This window comes from Phasianus colchicus, chromosome 5 (assembly GCF_987193195.1).
Source record: "Phasianus colchicus chromosome 5, bPhaCol1.hap1.1, whole genome shotgun sequence".
In the NCBI taxonomy this organism is placed as follows: Eukaryota; Metazoa; Chordata; class Aves; order Galliformes; family Phasianidae; genus Phasianus; species Phasianus colchicus.
In genome coordinates this window covers 40,354,997-40,374,229 of record NC_143440.1, presented here as the reverse complement: position 1 = coordinate 40,374,229, position 19,233 = coordinate 40,354,997, and the positions used below count along the sequence as shown (strand labels likewise).

The window sequence follows — 19,233 nt, the reverse complement described above, 5'->3', positions numbered from 1 at the left end:
AGCCGCTCCCGAAGCCGCTCCCGCGGCCGCGCCGAGCCCCGCCGTCACAGCGCGGCCCCCAGCGACGGCCCCGACCCGCGCCGCCACGCAGTGCGAGCCGGGAGTCGCAGCCCGGCGCCCGGCGCCGCGCAGTGCACGCCGGGACTTGCAGTCCCACTGCGGCGCGGGAACGGGCGGAAGGCGGCGGGCGGACTGCCCGTCCCGGCGTGCCCCGCGCGGCGGCCGCCCTTCCTCCGGTGCTGTGCTGCTGCCGTGCCGCTGCCTGGGGCGGGAGGGGAGCGCGGGGAGGTGAGAGGCGGTGAGGGGCTGCGCTTGGCGGGACGGGACGGGACGGGACGGGAACGGCGCTGAGGCCGCGCGGTGCCGTTGCAGATGAGCAGGGCGCGGGCGGACGAGGAGGAGTACTGGCACAGCTCCAAGTTCCGGGCCTTCACCTTCGACGATGAGGATGACGAGCTGTCCCAGGTGGGAGCCGAGCCCCCGCCCCGCCCCGCCCCGCTCCGCTCCGCGCTGTGGGGCTGCGGCCCCACGTTGGTGTGTGGGCAAAACTGTCTTCTTCCCGCAGCTGAAGGAATCTAAGCGGGCGGTGAACAGCCTTCGGGACATCGTTGACGATGACGATGACGACCTGGAGAAGGTCAGCTGGAGCGGGGAGCCCGTGGGAAGTAAGTGCGGGGTGCTGCGGGCTGGCTCTGGCAAACTGGTGTCTCCCATCACGTTCTGAGGCTGTCCCACATCGCCTCGCCCTGTCAGCCCCCCGAGGCCGAGCCTTGTGCGCCTGGTGTCCCCACGTGGGTCTGCCGAGGCCCAAATGGTATAAAGAGATGAGTGGTTGGAGTTCGTTTTGGTATATCTGAGCTTAGAGCAGATATTTTGGATGTTATGGCCTCACATGCGCCAGGCTCCACTGACCTGCAGAGTTCTCTTTCACACTGCTGTCACCATTTAAAGTTCACCCCGCTTTGTCCCTGTAGTGCTTTAAGGAGACGTTTCATGGTTCGGTGTTTCTTGGTAAGCTGTCTCCTGTGGTTAAAGTCTGAAAGAGCACTGTAAGCATGTTTCTAGTGGTGACGGATGTGAGTTCACAAGCCACACCTGACTCGCTTTGCTGGTTTTGGGAGTTCATGACCTGCAGATAATGGCAGCCAGTGAGCACCTCTCAGAGAGTGAGATCTCACCCACAGGGCCTTCAAGGAGCCTATTCTCCTCCTGTGCTGCAGATCCTCCCACCAGTTCTGACCTTTCCCTTTCCTTTTCTCACCTGATGTCTTTACCTGTTTAGTTGTACCACCACATCCCCAAACTTGATTGTTGTGTAGCTGCACAAAAAGAGGTGACAGCTGTGTCGCAAGTAGAAAGAAGACAAATGCACTGTCAGCAGCATGTGTGCATTGACAGCTGTTTTGTCTGTGCAGGGAGGAACTTTATCTTAGCTTTCTAATGCCCGGGAAGGTGTGCTCTAATGCTTCTGTAATTCAAGATAAGACAGGGATTCTTTGTCTTGCTTTGTTCCTTTGGATTGTGCTTTATCCCTATACAATGACACACAAATGTTTGGTGGGATGTGCTTTTTTTCTTTCTCTCCAATATAAGCCATAATGAGCTGCACAACACTGCTGAATGCAACCATTTCTGGCTGGAGGGCAATAGGCAACTGTTTAGTAAGTAGTATGACATGGGATTGAAATTCTTTACTGGGAGTCCAGTTTTGGTGATGTGCTAGTGCAGAGCTGACCAGGACACGCTTGGTAATATTCATGCCCTGCCACAAGACCTATATTTACAGAGTGGTTTTCTCATTCTCTGTTCTAAATTACCTCTGTCTGTTCATAGGCATCTCCTGGTCAATCAAAGAGACAGCCTCCAGCAGCAGCTCCCTGGAGGGCCGAGACACCAGCCAACAGAAGGGCTCTTCCTCCTATGCTGCTCTTCCCAAGCAGGTTTCCTCCTACTCCCTGAGCAGCTTGTTTAAAGGTGAGGTGCCACATATGTGTTTTCCCTCAGGAGTATCACAGAGAAATTATGTTACCTTATGTAAATCATTTCAGTGTGTTACAAAACAAGGAAGCTCTAATTGTTTTTCTCTATGGTAGTGTTATCTGTCATTGGTCAGAAATTGGTGACTGTGCCTGCCTTGTGCAGAGGTACCTAGCTCTTTCATTAAGGGACATGGCTTTGAAGATTTTGGCTTCTGTGGAACCAAGCTTAACAAGAATAGGAAGGTACAGCATGGCTGACTACTGCAATCTGTTTTCATAATGGACAAGAACAGGCAACAAAAGGACTTGATTTGGCCTCATTTGACCTTCAGCACTATAGAGCAGACAGCTTGATTATCCTTTATTTGGAGCTCAGCTGGCTGCTGTTGGTTGGTTCAAAAGGCACCTGGTAGCAGCAGTGGTAGCGTAACTGCTGGGCGGGGACTGTGCAGCAGGTCTCTGAGGGGAATTAAACAGCTTGCAAGAGTTCAGCTCTTTTACCTCACAGGACAGCGAGCTGGCTTCTACTTTGTCACTTTCTGGTGTTTTTCTACTAACGTATTTGATAATACTGCGAAAACTAAAGGCATCAAAATTGCAGCCCTAGTGAATGAAACTGCCGGTGTTGCAGTGGACTAAGCAATAGTACAAGCTGAAGCCTTTGCTTTGCAGGTAGATGAGCAAATTAAGGCTCTCTCCTAGCTGTGGAAAGAGGAAACAGATAGGGCTAAGATGCAATATGGTTTGTGATGCCACAGACTATTTCAAAGAGTTAGACTGCAAAGCAGGTGAGCCCCAGCTATGCCAGCAGCATGAATCACTTTATGAGAATGGCTTGTGCTACACTGGTATAGTGACAGCTCACCAGGTTGCAGCCTGAACTTGCATTCCCTCTGCAAGAGATTCTTCTGCCAATGAAGAGTCTTTCATGACTTTTGTTTTGATTGCAGGACGAAACAGACTTCCAAGTTTGCCGTCCCTTTCAGACGGTAAGTTTTGAATCCCTGTCTCTCTTTAGGAGAGTGCAGGTTTACATAAACCAAAGTATCTCCAACAAACGGCAGTGTCATTTTCATAGCACTGCAGAAATCAGTTGTCTGAAGGTTGTTCAGCAAACCAGAGGAAGTGTTGGCATGATGGTCTGAAGGAATCTGATTATGTACTGACAACCTTTAGGTTTAGAGCAACTTTATACTGCCATTTGATGCTTGACTTTGCATCTTCTACCACAAAAGGCAGTTTTGGAAGTGGGTGTGAATCAGGATTTTGGTGTGTTACTTGGTTTTGTCCTGTTTTTTTCAGCCTTCTCAGACACAGGAGTTAAAAACTATGCACCAGAACTGCGCAGACCAAAAGCTGAATACAAGGTGAGTAGTTCACATGAGGGTGCTTTAAAGGTTCCATAAAAAGTGATTGATTGCTCTTTGAGACAGCAGAAGACAATGGAGGGATTAGAAAAGAGAGCTGTGAAATGTAGAGTCAACCTCATAGTAATTTAGGTGTTTTCTGTTTCTTCCCAGAAGTAAGGAATTTTGTTGGGGGATATTAGTTATTCCTTCTTGCCCAGCAGTCTCTGTGAAATGATTACTTCTTTAATTCTGGATCTGATGAATTACCATCACTTAGGCTTTTTAAATGAAACCTAAAGTTTTCTAAACCTCATTCATGAATCACTATAATACCCCACCCTGATCAGGGAGCAGAGAAGTGAGGTACCAGTTGTCAGGAATGTACTTCTCCCAGAGAGGCATTGTTAGGTGTTGCAGAATCTAGGGGAATTGGGGACAGGGTGAATTCCTCCTGTCCCAACCTAGTAGATGTGAAATTGTAATTCCATGTCCCCAGATTCAATCAGTAACAAAGCTGAGCACATGTTCCCAACAGATACAGGCAAGCATGCTAGTAGCACAGCTGGCCACATGTATTAACACAGACCCCAAGCAGGATTGAATTTCACTAGTGGAACATGAAAGTACTCTATGGGTGTTTCCAGTAGCTGTTCTGAGCCCTTTATGCTCAGAACATATCAGACTCGTGTGCAGTGGTCCCCTAATATGGGAAGGGACTGCATCTACCTTCCTTTTCTGTCTATCTGGTCTTTTAGTAAGTAAAATTCATTGTTTATTGTGGTTGCTTCCTTTCTCTGTCTCTTTTGAGGCAGAAGACTGCATTACAGTCACTGGCTCACAAAATTGTAGATGCGTTCTTAGCATTATGAGTTCTGAGGAGGGGCTCATACCACCTTTTATGTGATGCTTCCAGACTGTAGTGTCTGCAAGCTCAAGGGGAGGAGTTTGGTCACTGCAGCACCCGTAGTATATTACCTGAAAATAGTTTAACTGCACTTACTAGTCCTGTGCGAATCTCCAGGCACTTGCCGGAAGCTTTTGGGTTCTCCACGCTGCTGTGGAAGGCCCTCCAGAAGTCTGAATTGTAGTAAGGAAGTGATTCCTTTAGCCTTAGTTCTGGATTTCTTAGTTTTGTATGTATTTTGTTTGTCCTTCTGTAAGCAACTCTGGAGCTTTTATTTGCAGGCAAGACGACCTTTTGAAATGCACTTCTTGTAAAGGATGTGATGATGGCCCTTTTACCAAAGCAATAGAAAGATTTTCTGTTCACCTCTGAGCCTCTACCTTTCTCCCCAGTCAGCATATAGACTCTGAATGCCCAGCATCTACACCAGAAGACTGAGGAGTATACTGCTAACCATCCTGTAGCGTCTGAATGACTGAGAAGTTACACCTGGGCCATCACTAATCCAGCACAAAAGGAAACTGGCTTGGGAAATGTCTAAACTGGCCTCCTGAGCTCTTTGTTTCTCTTATGGCAGGATTACAGCAATGACTGGAGCCCCAGAGATACAGTCCGGAGAATGCAGAGGGGCAAGGTAAGGGCATTCCTCTTCCATCTGCTTGCTAGGGAGAGTGACTGCTCCCAAACTGCTTTACACTTCCCCGTGCATCTGGCTGTTCCAAGAGCAGGAAGGGGATCTGTGTTGCTTGCAGCATCTGACTGGAATGGTGTGCTGTGCCTGTCTGTTGCTTTGCCAAGTGGCAATGCAGAGGTCACTTCAGGAGAACTGCAGGGTTTTGTTGTGTTGTTACTTGAGTCATCCCTTCAGTAGTCTCTGACAGAAAGTGTCTGTACTTCTATGCCTCCCTCTACCCTTTCCATTCCCTGGGGCTGGGTTTTTGGAAAAGATTCGAGATAATGAAGAAAATAGGAGCAATATTGGTTACATTAGAGCTGGGGTGTTGGTCTCGACTGCCTCAGTTTGCAGTGAGTCCACAGGAGCTGTGTGCAGGGATTGTCTTTAAAGTGCTTTTGAAGCTACCTGTTCTTAATGTGGTTTTGCTTTGCATATGCCTCCTAAAAGGGTACAGATGGATGAAAGGCTGACAGAGGCCACAATTACAGAATAAGAAGGAGGAGTTGTACAACTCTCTTCTTCTGTTTTCTTCCATGGAAAGGTTCCTTCAGAGTTTCCTCCTCCAGAGGTGGTGGTTTAAAGCATGCAGAGAAGTTTTGCTTGTTGCACGTGTGCTTGTGCTGAATGCACAGCATCTGCTGTTCTAACCCAGACAGTAATAAGAGCTAACTGTATGCTGACAGATTGCCAGGGATCACACAGCACATGGTTTCAGCAAAATGAATAGTTCTCTGGTGGTTGGTGGAGCAGTTATTTGTGTTGCTGAAGGGCTCATGTGGGAAGAATAGGTAACACCTTTGGACTTAGTTCAGCCTGGAGACTTGCTGGTGTCCTGTATAGCTACTTAAATCTCTTTTTATCTCCAGGTCTGTTCTCTAGAGAGGTTTCGCTCCCTGCAGGACAAGCTGGTGCTCTTGGATGAAGCTGTGGCGGGACATGATGGAAATGTCATCACAGCTGTGAGTCCTGTTGGGTCCATGTAGGACTGAAACTTCCTAGATGACCACACAGAGGATGCTTGTGTGAATACAGTCACTTGGCAACTTAATCTTGCTAGGTTGGGGTTGTTCTTTAGTCCAAAACAAGGAGTTACTGAAAATTGTCAAAGCCTATGGCTGAAAAGTTCTGTATTGGTGCTGGATTTCCTGCCAGTCCGCAGAATGTATGTTGAGCACTAACAACTGTGTCAGCCAGAAATTGTTCTTTGCAGCGATTTCTTGAAGGCCAAGGTTTAATCTGCTTCCTGCAGCACAGAAGATTTGAGGGGCCTCTCCAGTTTTTCTGGTTTCCAAAGCATCAGGCAGCAGTTGCAGTGTCAGAGCTTCCCTGATCCAGGTCTTCTAAGCCCTTGGCTCCTTCAGGGAAAGGTTTTTCTTTGTAAATCTCTATCTGACTTAGCTAAGTTCTGGAGAAATTGGCAACTGTGGCCCTGACTCACTGCTTCTCCTGTGTCTATGGGTAGCAGAATTCACTTGAGTGCTGTAAGAGCTGTGCCTTCAGAGACCCTTTGCATAAGCTTCCCTGCATCTTGGCCAAGCTTGACAGTTTGTTGTCTGTCTTAATTCTGGTGAAGACTCTTATGTTCAGCTGAGAGCTGCCTCTCTGTGCTCACAGGTCCTGATATTCCTGAAACGGACACTAAGGAGAGGTAAGCGTGACTGGGGCCAGGGTTTCTATTGCATGTTTCTGTTAAGGGGCCAGTTCTTCCACTGGGTGCAAGTCAGCAGCTGAAGTATCACTGCTTTTCTGAGCGTGAAATATTTCTGTGGTGAGTGTGATGTGGAAGGGGGTTGGTGATGCGTATGAAGAGTCCCAAAGAGGAACTTTGAGCACTGGTCAGTGGTGGTGGTGATAGGGTAAACGAAAATTAATTTGTAGGGGTAGCACTCTACTATGAATCCACTTTGCAGCCTAGTGAACAGTTTTCTCCCGTGCACTAGCTTCCAGGCACGTGCTTTGAGTCGGGTTAATACTGCTGAATCATACAAAAGACTTGCAGTTCCACGCACTACACTTAGCCCCATCAGTCTTGGTCATGTTAACTTGCTTTACCCCCATATGTATCTCCCCCTTTCCTGCAGAGGTCTTGTTTCGAGAGCTGGAGGTGCGGCAGGTGGCCTTGTGTCATCTCATCCATTTCCTCAAAGAAACGGGTGAGCAGAAGCTGCTTCTGGATCTGCTCAGGTGAGGGCTTGCCCAGCCGTGTGGCAGGGCTGAGCACCCTGCTAGGAACCTGCCTCCAAGTTAATGCTTGCTTGTTCTGTTTTGCAGGTTCCTAGACAGGACTGAGGAAGTTGCTGTGAGTATTCCCTGGAGCAGAAGCTCCGTCTCCTTGGCAAAGGAGTGCAGAGCATGGGAAGGGCAGGGAGAGGCTGGCTGCAGAGTATCCGGTTGTTTAGACGGAAGCTTTGCATTCCTATTTTGCCCCCTGATGTCCTGTATGTCCCAAATCCATAAGAACAGGCTGCTTTTTTTCCATCTCTCTCCAGCTCTCGCAGTACCGGGAGCATTTGAACATCCAGGATGTAGAAAAGAAGAGGGAATTTCTGAAAGGCTGCATTGGGTAAGAAAAGATGCAAGAAAATGGACTAGATGTGGGTGCTTCACAAAAGCTGGTAATAAAGACAGTTAGACCCTTGTCCTAGCACTGAACTTATGTAGTTCCAGAACTGATACTGGTTTTACCACAGTGGCAGTGCAGTATTGTGAACATAATGTAGACCAAAGAGGAAGAATTAGTGATCACTAGTCTAGCATCTTTTGCTGCTTAACTGGTGCCAGAAATGCTTCAGAGACATTCTGAAGGGTGCAAAGGGTAAAAGTGCCTGAGCACTTAAGGAAATTGGTAGCATCAGCTTTAGGTTGTTCTGTGAGGGATGCCACATAGGTTTTCTTTCTCTGAAACCTGTCTAGTAGAAGCCAGTCAGAGAAGGCAGCAAGTACAGTGTTGATGAGGCAGAAGTTTGAGACACTAAGGCTGGGAAGAGTAGAAGATGTTCCCCACGTCCCTGTATGTGGAGAGGACATTTAGCAGAGAACAACATCTTCCCAAGCATACTGGATTAAGAGCTGCTAACAGTGTTTTCTTCCTGCTTGTGTGGCCAGGCTGCCATTTTCAGCTGAGGATATCTCCCACATCCAAGACCATTATACCCTGCTGGAGAGACAGATAATCATTGAGGTACGAAACCTTTATTTTGCTGGTCAGAAGGTGACTATCTATGAGAACCCTATCTGTCCCTAACTCATACCACACTGGATATAAACAGCCTATCTGGCTAGTGTAGCTTGATTGCTAACCACGCTGCTGTTCCAGGCCCATGTGGGAAGTACCAGACCTCAGACTTGAGGGCACATTGAGGCTGTGCTGGTGCTGTGCTTTCACAACATTCTACTCAGGTGTATACTCAGTAACTAGGTTAGACAGCTGCCCTGACTCATGTTCACATCTTTTTGTTTCTTCAGGCCAATGATCGACACTTGGCGATGGCTGGGCAGTCAGAGATATTTCGGAAATACCCTCGCAAGGCCTCAATTCTCAACATGCCACTAGTGACCACTCTCTTCTATTCCTGTTTTTACCACTACACAGAGGCTGAGGTGAGGATAACATAGAAGGCAAGGGTTATGTCTCATCCCTGTAGCCCTCAATACGTGGAGTGGTTAAGTTGGGCATATAAGAAAAGAATGAGAGGGAGATCATATTTCATCTATAAGAGAGACTGAGAGGAATGTATCTCTCCTTGGCCTTCCAGGGCCAGTTTGGAGATTTCTTCCTTAAGACAGGGCGTTCAACCTGGAATGGCATGTCAGGGAGTTGCCTCCTGAAAGAAATCACTGGCTTGTGTTGCAACTTCCAAACAGACAGAATTAGCCCTCAATTATATAAGGTTATTGGTCTCTGGAGTGCTGAAAGTGCACCAGCTTCAGGGAGCTAATGGGATGGGTTAATTATTCTCTTCTGTCACTTCTTTGCTCCTCTGTCACTTTTATGAGCAAAAAGCTTAAAGACTTCAGTAGTAGGGACATTCATCATGTGCAAAGTGGTACAATTGAAGGTGTCTGAACCTCTTCCTTGGTGTCCTCTGCTTAGCTTGCAATGACTGTTTGCTCTCTCTAGGGAACATTCAGCAGCCCAACCAATCTGAAGAAGACATTTAAGGTATGTGCACTTCTGGCTGGTGTGGCAGCACCAGCTGAAAATGTAGGCAGCCAAACTGTGTTTAGCAAGGGGACTGGCTTGAAGCTTGAGGGTGTCTGCACTGGGGCAGTGTAGGGAACACTGCATTCTTCTTGAGTAGAGCCATTTCAGAAGCTCAGAAAGGTAAACTGAAAACAGGGGCCAACTAGCTGCAACATCACCTGTAAATCCCCACCTCCTGCTCAGTGGTCATGACCTCAGGCAGTATCTCACCTCTGCTGTTGTCAGTTTTGACAAGATAGAGGCAGAAACCATTCTCCTCCGTGCCACACAGTCCTGTTAAGCTGTGTTATCGCTCTGAGTGCAGCTCCCTGCCTTGCAGATTCCTGATAAGCAGTATGTGCTGACTGCCCTGGCTGCCCGTGCCAAGCTAAGAGCCTGGGAGGATGTGGATGCACTCTTAACTACCAAGGTGAGATGGGGAAAGCCTTACTGGGGATGTAATTCTGAGTACTGATATCTAGTACTGATAGCTGGCTTGTTCTGGGTTACCGAACAGACTCGTTTATTTCAGCAGGGCCCAGCATTTCTGGTGCAGGATGTTACATGTTCCTCTTTTCCCTGAGCTCTGCTGGGCCTGAACTGGCTGCAGCTACTGGGCCAGAGAAGGGGGCTGCTCTCACGCACTGTTACTGGATGGTTTGCAGCCAGCTTTAGCTTAGCCACTGAATAAAGGGCTCTGCCAGTGGTACATGTGGTGGCTGGCACGAGGAGAGATGTTGTTTCTCCCTTCACCGAGGAAAAACTGTTCTTGCTTTCAGATTCAATCTGTGGCAGCCATGTTCTTTGACTTCAGCCTCCTCTGGCAATGGCTGGAAGGATTGACCTTTAGGATTAACACAGGGTTTGGCTGTCATTTCAGAACTGGCTGGGCTACACCAAGAAGAAGGCACCTATTGGCTTCCACCGGGTGGTAGAGATCTTGCAGAGGAACAATGCACCTGTCCAGGTGAGCAAAGAGCTGCTGCTTGTGTCCTCCTGCTCTTCATTGAGATTTGGAACATGACCAATGCCCCAGGTCATCTGCCTGCAGAGCACGCTTTCCACAGTGTTTTTCCAGCTGCTTTTGCTACATTAACTTTCCTTATGTTTCATTTATCGGGATGCTAAACTGATTCATAGGGATGAGACAGTGCAGGACTTGGGACTTTCTGAGGACAGCTTTACTTTTTTGGGGTTCTTAGCAGACTTGTCCTGGCCACTTGTTGCCCTAGGATGAAAAGGGCCAAGTCTGTGTAACCAGTGCCTTTGAAAGATTTTGTGATTGGTGTAAAAGAATGAGGCAGGAAGTACCTGCAAAAGGGAACTGACTGTCTTCTTTCCCTTGCAGGTGCTGCAGGAATATGTGCGCTTAGTAGAGGATGTGGAAACACGGTTGAACCTTGCCACCAAATACAAGTGCCATGATGTTGTGATTGATGTAAGTCTTTGCTGTGTGTATGAAGAGAGGGGACAAAAGCCTGCTTTTTCTCCCTAACTTTCCCATGTCACTTCACTGTCATGCACCTTGCAGAGTTTTCTTATTCCTGTGGCTTGGGAACATATTGTTCCCAAGTGAGCCAGGAGCACAACTCCTAGAGTATGTACTGTGCCCAAGCCTGTCTGCTTGTGCAAATGGACTGTGCAGACCCAAGCTATTGATTGGAACTTGAGGGGAGGTTGAGAGGTTGACACCTACTCGTCTGCAGGGCACTATCTAACTGTGGCGAAGTGTCCTCATCTCTCAGATAGATGCTGGTTTTGTTGTTTGTCTAGACATACAGGGATCTAAAGGATCGCATCCAGCTGATGGCATATAAATGCAAGGTGGAGCGGGGCTCTGCAGAAGAAGAGAAGATAAACAGCCTACTCAGTAACATGGTAAGAAGCACCTACTTTCTCTAGAAACTTTTTGAAGACAGCCATAGGCTAGGTGTGCAGTAAGGGCATGACTCCTACATCCTTTTCTCTCTGCTGGGAAGTTAATGTTATGTTTGGGGTTACATTCAGAGTAAGAATGAAGGGTGACGCTAATAAAAGTAGCAGCTTTTTGCTGTGGTTGCCCTTTTCATGGTCTGGGCCTTGCTAACTTGGCCCAGGGAAACTGTGGTCAGCCTGATGTTAGTCATGCTTTGTTCTTTCTTTTAGCAAATCCGGTGGAAGAACTGAGCACCAGTGAAGTAACCTGCTTGGACGTTGCCTTGCCAGTACAAAAGGAAACTGTAAAAGCTGGTCCAGCACCAACAGAGCAGCTCTGTTACTACTCATTGCATGATCAATGTTTGTCAGTGACACTGGGTGCTCACGGGACAGAGGCATTCAGGCTGGTTGAAGACAACTGCTCTGATGCAGCCAGTGAAACCATGGTACTGATCCACGAGGGTTGATTCTTATTGGAATCTGATTCTCTTTGACCTGGTTGTATGACAGTCATGGCTTTTGTTTACAGAGGGAAGTTGCTGGACCAGGCAAAGTTATATTTGCTTATTGTGGTGTCTGGGCTCATTCTAGCAAGAGGAACAGGTCAGTCACTTGTGGGTCTCCAGTAGACAATGCTGACCGACCGGTCCCTGTAACATTCAGGCTGGCGTGGGCATCACCAGTCAATGGCTATGGAGAACAAGGCCTACTGGACTGTGTTCTTCCTGCATCAGAGTGTGAAGGGTGAAAGGGTCAGCTGCGCCTTGAAGTCTTGGTTTGTTGTGGCTCACACCAGGAAAGAGGTGTTTTATGAACTCCTGCAGAGAGCCAGGGCAGCAGCCTCTGCCTGTATCCTATGCTGGCACTTGGCAGCTCTTGGCAGATCCTTTCATCAGGGAAGAGTGGGCATGATGTGTGGAGCTGGTCAGAGCTGTGCTACATTGCATGGAGAGCAAGAAGGGACCACTCTCACTTAGCACAAACCTGATGATCCCAGGAAGGACTGAATTGCACTTTCTCAGAAACACAATTCCTCAGGCAACTTCAGGCTTCATCCTTCCTGACCTCTCTTCGGTTCCTTAAATAAAGCTGTCTCTTTCTCCTCAGGCTGTTTATTTCCTTTCGTCATTATGCACTTTGCTGCTCTGTGCTGATCCTGAGCAATTTATCACATCTCCCTCAAACTGAGTATGCAAGGTGTTTTCTCATATCCTGAAATTCACAGCATCACCGTGAAGAAGCCTTGCTTGCAGCAGTACCTTATTTCACACCTTCTATGCCATCAGTACAGATTAACTCATTTCAGTGTTTCAACACCATTTGCTGCTGTGGAGGTGCTCGTACAGAGCTGAAGGCTGCGTACAGCCACATACAAGTCTGAAAGCAAGTTTGGGCTCCAGCATCCCTGCTGCGCTGTGCACCAAGTGCAGTCTCAGTTTCTGTGATCACTCGTTAGGTTTTTTTTTCCTGTTTGTTGTTGTTGTTGTTTTGTTTTTGGATCTTTTTGTTTGTTCCCCCCCCCACAGAATCATAGCCATGTTTAGGTTAGAAGGGATTTAATGATCATCTTGTCCACTCCCCCTGCTCAGGCATGGTCATCTGAAGCAGGTGGACCAGGACTGTCTCCAAATAGGTTTTCAGTGTCTCACAGTTGGAGATACTGACTCCTCAGCCTAATTAATTCTGTTCCTGTATTTGACCATCCTCACTGTTAATAACTTTAAAAGTATTGTGCTTGTATAGAATCTCACATGTTTCAAATTGAGCCCACTGTGTCTTGTTCTGTCACCATTAATGAGCATGTAAGTCTCTTTTATTCATCCCTGAGCTTGGTGCATAGAATGCAGTGCTTCTGACCTGCGGATATTGGATTTCCAGGTAAATGCATCCTTTGGCTTGAGGAGGTGGGTTCTATGCAAGCAGTAAGTGTAAGTGGCTATGGGTCATTGCAGAGCTGGCATCTGTATTCTACAGCCTCAGAGGGATGCATGTTTCTTTAATACCTGTCCTAAACCCTGTGTTTTTGGCACATATCTATTATTAGGCAGCTGAGTCCAGATGATGAAAGTAAATAATTGATAGATTTTGACGGAAGGAAGCAAAAGGAATAAGGAAATACAACTTATCTGCTCTCACTAGCTGAGATGCACCCCTTTCCCATGACTGCACACAGTTGGGAGCCTATGCAAAGGTGCTCAGCCTCCTCCCTTGTGGTTTGTTTTTTCATGCTTACCCAGCTGCTAGCACTAAGAGCACAGCCATACCCTGCAGAAAAAGCCTGCTGCAGTTCTTGCTAGCCCAAGCCCTGCTATAGGAATGCTGCCAGCTCCCAGGAAGGACTGCGAGTCCCATGGGGCAGTGGTAACCGGGTGCTCACCATGGCAGCAGGAGCACAAAGAGGAACAGAGGTGGAACAGTGGGTGGGTGCGGGTGGTGGATGGTGCAGGTCAGAACTCTAATCACATGCGATACGATAGGCATGGGTTATCCTCATCCCTGACTAGAGCTTGGCTGAAGGTTTTTGGGTTTTAGTCTGTTCTTTATCTCTGTGCAGATCTGTGGTACACTGAATAGTGCTGAAGGCTCTATGGGATGCTGCATGTGTGGGCTCAGACACCTACTGGAACAACGTGTTCCCAATTGCTGTATTGCATTTGGGAACCAACCAATTTTACAGGTCCCTTGTCTGCAAGGAGGAACCCTGAGAGCAGCTGGAGTTTATGCTCTGTCTCCCTTTCCTTTCCAGTGGGTGCTGGGCTGCAGTGCTGTGCTGCATGGATGGAGGCCATGCTCCTCTCCTAGATCCTCACTGCTGCTGCCTGTCCTGAGCTTAGATGGGGGATATTGAAGAGGTTTTCGCATCCTTCTTGGCTGCTGAAGCAGTAGAAGGAGAGGAGGCCCTGCTGTATCTGACAAGGCGCCGCAAGGGGCTGGCAGTGAATGCGTGTGCCCATGCCATCTTCTTTTGCAGACTTCTGCAGGCCTTCAGGTAAGGTGGAGGTGAGCTCCCTGTGCGGGCTGGGTGGTGTGGTCATCAGGGGGTCTCACAGCACCGAGCTCATTCAAACTGTTGCATTGTTACTGAGTGTCGTGGAGTTATCTCTAGATCTATCTGTGTCTGTGACAGGGGGACAGCAGGCTGAATGGCCCCCAAAAAGGGGAGTGGGGGGTGAAGGGAAAGGAAACAAAGAGTGAAGGATATTAAAAAAAAAAAAAAAAAAAAAAAAACACAAATAAACAGCGGCAACGATCTGAGGAGGAAAGTTAATTTACAAGTTATAATAGCAGAAATACAAGTTAATTGGGATTGAAGTTAATAATCCAAATAAATGATAGAGACAGCATCCAGAAACCGAAGGCCTTACTCTAATGCTGAAGGTGAGACGACTAGGGAGCACACACTGCAGAGATGAGCAGTAAAAGAAAGGGGCAATCTTGTGACTTGTGTGCAGTTTTATCTTCGCCTCTAAACAGAAAACAGAACAGTGGAAGTTTTCTGGGAGGTATAGTTCTCTTTTGAGAACCAAGTACCCAGAAATATTGACAATCCATGGAACTGCAGCATTAACTCTTTTAAATCCCAGTGCACCACACAACGTTATGATGTGGAATACCAATAACAAAAAATCATAAAACCACTAAAAATACTGAGCTAAGACATGGCAAAGGTGCACCACCACCTATCCTGGGGTAGTTCCAGATAGCACCAGATAGTGTGTCACTGGAAGAGCTGGGGAAGTGGCTGGTCTCTGTAGGGAGCTTCTTGCATGGCTCCCGCCAGCTCTCTATGAAGTTAAGGATTATACAGGTATGTGTATGCAGTGATATAGTTTGATTGCTTTTTATCTGGTTCTAGATGGGTAAAAAGTCACCTAGTATTTATACCCACACTTGTCTGCTACTCAACATCCAGCTTTGTCTGAAATTGCAGTCAGTCTTAATACTCAGGGATTTTCCCCTTAGTTAGGCTGTTTTCCCTCTGAGAAAACCAAGGAAAGAAGATTGCCTCCATTACCAAAGGAGTTTTCATCCCAGAAACCTGGTGGTTTTCCATGCTTGTGACTTGTTTCTACCTCCAGTATATGTGATTTATAATGAGCAAATAGTCCTACTTCGGCACGTGGTGTCCCATGTCCCTTCTCAACAGCAGTCCTGCTGACACTAGGCTATGCTCCTCATGCTGACTTCTCCCTGAGCTTGGTGCTGTCATGGGGCTTGACGTGCTGAGTATCAGCTCTTTATTTGCTGAGCTGCTTTGCAGCAGCTCACGTCAGTGCCACAGACATCACAACAACTTGTCTGGTCCTTGATCTCAGGGCCCCTTTTCATCCCCCTCCTCCTGGGAGTGTAATGGTGGCTTTCCCCTAGGCAGACATACATCGTGGGGTCCCTCCTGGCACATGGGGTTTGGTTGCCTGATAGGTTGGGCCGGCAGAGTGGTCAGTTAGCCCCCGCATGAGTAGTGTGGATGCCATGCCCCTTGGCATCCAGCCCCAAGCCCCATGGCTGCTGCACACAGAATCAGACATTCTGGAAACTGTTGGAGACCAGGGTGGGATCAGAGGGTGGGGCTGGGATGCTCTATGTAAACTTATGGCCTGGGGAAGTCCTGAAAGGGCAGGACTGCATGTGGCACAGGGAAATCATGGCTTCCAAGGGGCTGACAAAATTTCTCCGCTTCTCCAGGGTGAGCAGCACTGGGAAGGCCTTGCTGACTCCTCTGGCAGATAGCCACAGCCTGAAGGTTGGCATTATTGGTGGAGGCCGCCTTGGGAACCAGCTGGCCCGAGCACTGGTGGCAGTGGGTCGGGCTCCTTGCTCCAGCATTCGCATTTCTACCCGGCGCCCTGAGAGCCTGTGTAAGTGTTCCCCATCTGGACCAGGCAGCAGGGTGGGCTTCTGCTGTGCTTCTGATGGCCCTTCAGGAAGAACTCACTAGAGAAAGTTTTCCTGCCAAATATATTGGATGTATAGAAACTCCAAATTTTATTTGGAAGAAGAGCATGCTGTTGTGGGAAAGATCTTCTTTTGGCTGGAAGCCCTCTGTACAAACATGAGTTCAATTTTCTGCTTTTCTTCAGCAGTGCCAGCTGAGCGTGGTGGAGACCATCCACCCTGTTCCTTTCAAAACTAGCTAGTTTCAGGCCCACTTTAGTTTAGCACCCCCCTCCACACACACATTTGACTGCTCTTTTTGAAGCTCTCCTTATCACTTGTCAGGGACTGGGTGGGTGACTGTGACCCCAGGCTGTTACGTGGCCATCCAGTAGAGAAGGCAGCTCGCCAAAAGAATCCCTCTCCTTGTCCCACCACCGCAGGGCAAGCCCCTTGCTAGGCCATGGGGTGCCTTTTGCCAGTGCTGGGACCATGGGCTCTGAGCCCTGTGTGCCTTGCTGCAGCAGACTTGCAGAAACTAGGGCTCACCTGCTTCTACGACAACGCACAGCTGGCAGCCTGGGCAGATGTTCTGTTCCTCTGCTGCCTGCCATCGCACGTGCCGTCCGTCTGCTCTGCAGTGCAGCCAGCCATCCGGAAACCCTGCATCGTGTACAGCCTCATCACTGCCGTTCCTCTGCCCAGGTAAAATGCACTTGGACATGCTACCATTCATCCCGAAGCTCATGGGGCAAATACAGCACAGTGCTGGCATTGGAGCACGGCTCTTACAGCATCTCATGATTTTCTTGCAAAATATTGCTTCAAACCCGGTCATACTCAGCCACTCCCCAGCTGTTGGTCACTGAAGGACTGGGGTGGGGCTCTGAAGCAAGGTGAGCCTAGGCACCCTTCCTCCTCGGGCTGCCTTTGCTTTCAGGTTGAAGCAACTCCTTTGCTACAATGCCATCGTGAGGCCGCAGTACCAGTGCCCTGGTAAGGAGCCTACAAAGGAGTGGGGGACAAAGGGGTCGGTCACAGAGGCACTACAGAACCTTGCTGTTGTGCAGGCAACATGCCCCCTCAGCTCCCAAGGTACAACCTCTCATTTTGGTTAAACTTGATAGTGAACATTAATTTTAGGTCCCTCACCTAAAATGATCCCAAAACAGAGATTTCAGATAAGCTTGCTCTCCTTGCTAATGCAATTGCTTACAGGAGAGGGCTGAGGATCTCTCTTCACACCTGTGTGCACACTGGTTACTGACATTTGATTTTCTTTGTTGTGCAGCGAAAATAAAAGTCAATGGCAAATGGCTGGTGGGCATTTTCTATGCAGCCCTGAACAGCAGCATGTGGCAGAGCCTGCCTCACCAGGAGGCACTGACATTGCTCAATGACCTCTGTTTCCCTGGACACTGCCGTATCTGTGCAGAGCAGAAAGCTTCCTGCCCACAGTTTACATGCGAGAGTTTTGTCAGCAAAAGTTTTGCCTCTTCAATGACTCAAGAGGAGTAAGTAAACGGTTGGATGCTGAAGTACTGCTCTCCTAGGCTGTCTCTGTGCTCTAAAACTTGCCATGTCCCACAGCTGAAGCATGGAGTTGTCTTACTGGGTTGGAAGGTGCTGAAATGTGTGTTGCTCTTAGGGACCGTATACGTGCCAGGAAAGATTGCTTTAGATGTGCTAGAAATGGACTTGGACTATCATCACTGGGTTGTTTTGTCCTGGTCCCCAGTTCCTGTCTGTCTACTGGTCAGGACTGTCTGAAGCCGCAGACCAGGACTGGGCTATTGGATGCAGAAAACAAAATCCTCTGGGAATATTTGGAGATTTTTTATGGGTAATTAACTTACTTTAGCTCACAGATAAGATTATTGAGGATGTTAAGTTAGGACGTTCTGCTTGAGGGAAAATGCCCCTATTGGTTCAAGAGCTCTCTACAATCATTATATTTTGCTTTGAATGGTGCAGTAATGACTGGAACTTCAGATTCAGGTCTTGGAGTACAATTGTTTCCCAAAACCAAGCCAGCACTCGAATTGTAAAGAAAGCTAATATTTGTTAAATTATTAGCAAGGATATTATTGCCTATAGAAGATTCTGTTTTCTCTCCTCAGAACTTTCCCATGGTTTGACCTGACAGCTGCACAACTGAGAGAGTCTCCTTTTAGCCAGCTGCTAGAAAAGAGTGAGTCTGTCCAGAACCACCTTGCTCTGCTGTATCAGTCATCTTTTGGAGACTGGCCCGCAGAGCAGTGTGTGCTGACCAGCACCAAGACTTCTCCTACATTAGCCATAGCAGAACCCAGCATGATGTTGATTCAGGACTCCTCACTGTCCACAACTTCTTTGAAAGTTTTTTCAGAAATTCCAGAGGAAACTACTGACTATGATTCTAAATCCTCATAAACTGAAATGAAATCCATGAAAGAATGCTATGCTGAGATCTCGTCCCAAAGGGATGAATGCCCAGAGATGTTGACAACTCTCTTCCATCAGTTTCTCTTGCTGGTCTCAGTAGTATCTAGTGGAAGAACACACTGTAAGGACTTCATATTGCCAGGCAAAAATAATGCCAAAAAGCAAATAAACCTTTACTTATCAATTTCTTAGTCATAATGCAAAACACTGATGGAAGTAACTAAAAGATTATACAATAGAATTACATTGTCTTTCTTTCTACTCTGTTTCCGCCATTGAGGATCTCCATTTTGCATCCATGTGCAGCCTTGTCAAACATAAAAGCAGTCCCCTTATTAATGTATCAGCATTGAGATCTCTTGATTTTCACATTTTGAGACAGGAATGTACATACTTGCTTTTACAAGTTTCACACCCCTCGTGAAACTTTCTTCATAAAGTAGCTTCTTTCTAAATCTGCTGGAATCTTGCCTGGTTTTGGTCTGTGTCTTATCACACAGGCATCTTGGCCTGTGACCTGACGCAGCTTCACCGGGCTCCTGTTGCAGTTCCAACAGAAAACTGAATTACAGTTCACTTGTGGTGGTACAGTTCTGACCCAAAGAACTGAACAGGACCGGGGCCAATTTTTCTTTCCCATGTAGAATCTCAGGGAAGTCTGTCACCAAACAAAATCCTGAAGATTTAGTCAGGAGCACTCTTTCAGTTGAGCCAGGCTTTAACCAACACTGAACTCACAATTCCTTGCTGGTGACAGTACATATTCCAGCAGTTGTACAGTTCAAGTCCCATTGCTATTACAGGTTCTGTGATACTTCATTCAAAGAAAAAGAACATTTAACTAACTATATATTTTGTCCAAATCCTCAACTTCTCTACTTTAGCTTACAGTATTCTCTCACACTTCCTGTCTTGTGTTGCAGTAC

The 19,233-nt window shown here is 47.7% G+C and overlaps 2 protein-coding genes across 7 annotated transcripts; both read left to right on the top strand.

Moving 5' to 3' along the window:
- The first annotated feature begins 145 nt into the window (after positions 1-145).
- On the top strand, positions 146-12,114 carry VIPAS39 (VPS33B interacting protein, apical-basolateral polarity regulator, spe-39 homolog). 2 transcript variants are annotated; one of them, XR_016467000.1, is made up of 21 exons: positions 146-288; positions 373-465; positions 566-665; positions 1,834-1,974; positions 2,930-2,968; positions 3,282-3,346; positions 4,810-4,866; positions 5,775-5,867; positions 6,523-6,556; positions 6,990-7,092; positions 7,180-7,207; positions 7,398-7,471; positions 8,014-8,089; positions 8,374-8,508; positions 9,029-9,070; positions 9,432-9,521; positions 9,972-10,058; positions 10,440-10,529; positions 10,865-10,969; positions 11,237-11,454; positions 11,538-12,114. XR_016467000.1 is itself a non-coding variant. In XM_031593147.2 (20 exons), exons 2-20 carry the CDS (start codon positions 373-375, stop codon positions 11,255-11,257), a joined length of 1,473 nt encoding a protein of 490 aa, XP_031449007.1. In that variant the 5' UTR covers positions 146-288; the 3' UTR covers positions 11,258-12,114. The 2 variants fall into 2 exon arrangements, 1 of the variants encoding a protein (XP_031449007.1); XM_031593147.2 differs by having other exon boundaries at positions 11,237-12,114.
- Positions 11,318-18,548, top strand: NOXRED1 (NADP dependent oxidoreductase domain containing 1). 5 transcript variants are annotated; one of them, XM_031593152.2, is made up of 8 exons: positions 12,216-13,454; positions 13,755-13,997; positions 15,695-15,867; positions 16,408-16,588; positions 16,824-16,978; positions 17,175-17,397; positions 18,004-18,074; positions 18,243-18,548. In XM_031593152.2, the coding sequence occupies exons 2-8, from the start codon at positions 13,843-13,845 to the stop codon at positions 18,293-18,295; spliced, it is 1,011 nt and encodes a 336-aa protein (XP_031449012.2). In that variant the 5' UTR covers positions 12,216-13,454; positions 13,755-13,842; the 3' UTR covers positions 18,296-18,548. The 5 variants fall into 5 exon arrangements, with proteins under 5 accessions (XP_089997571.1, XP_031449012.2, XP_031449010.2 ...); XM_090141445.1 differs by lacking the exon at positions 12,216-13,454 and adding an exon at positions 11,318-11,454 and having other exon boundaries at positions 18,004-18,548; XM_031593150.2 differs by having other exon boundaries at positions 16,411-16,588; positions 18,004-18,548.
- The last annotated feature ends 685 nt before the right edge of the window (positions 18,549-19,233 follow it).

Coding starts and splice junctions, on each gene's coding strand:
- VIPAS39 (XM_031593147.2), top strand. CDS start 373: ATGAGCAGGGCGCGGGCGGACGAGGAGGAGTACTGGCACAGCTCCAAG. Junction 466..565: donor AGGATGACGAGCTGTCCCAG/GTGGGAGCCGAG, acceptor TTCTTCCCGCAG/CTGAAGGAATCTAAGCGGGC. Junction 9,522..9,971: donor ATGCACTCTTAACTACCAAG/GTGAGATGGGGA, acceptor CTGTCATTTCAG/AACTGGCTGGGCTACACCAA.
- NOXRED1 (XM_090141445.1), top strand. CDS start 13,843: ATGGGGGATATTGAAGAGGTTTTCGCATCCTTCTTGGCTGCTGAAGCA. Junction 15,868..16,407: donor CCGGCGCCCTGAGAGCCTGT/GTAAGTGTTCCC, acceptor GCCTTGCTGCAG/CAGACTTGCAGAAACTAGGG. Junction 16,979..17,174: donor ATGCCCCCTCAGCTCCCAAG/GTACAACCTCTC, acceptor TTTGTTGTGCAG/CGAAAATAAAAGTCAATGGC.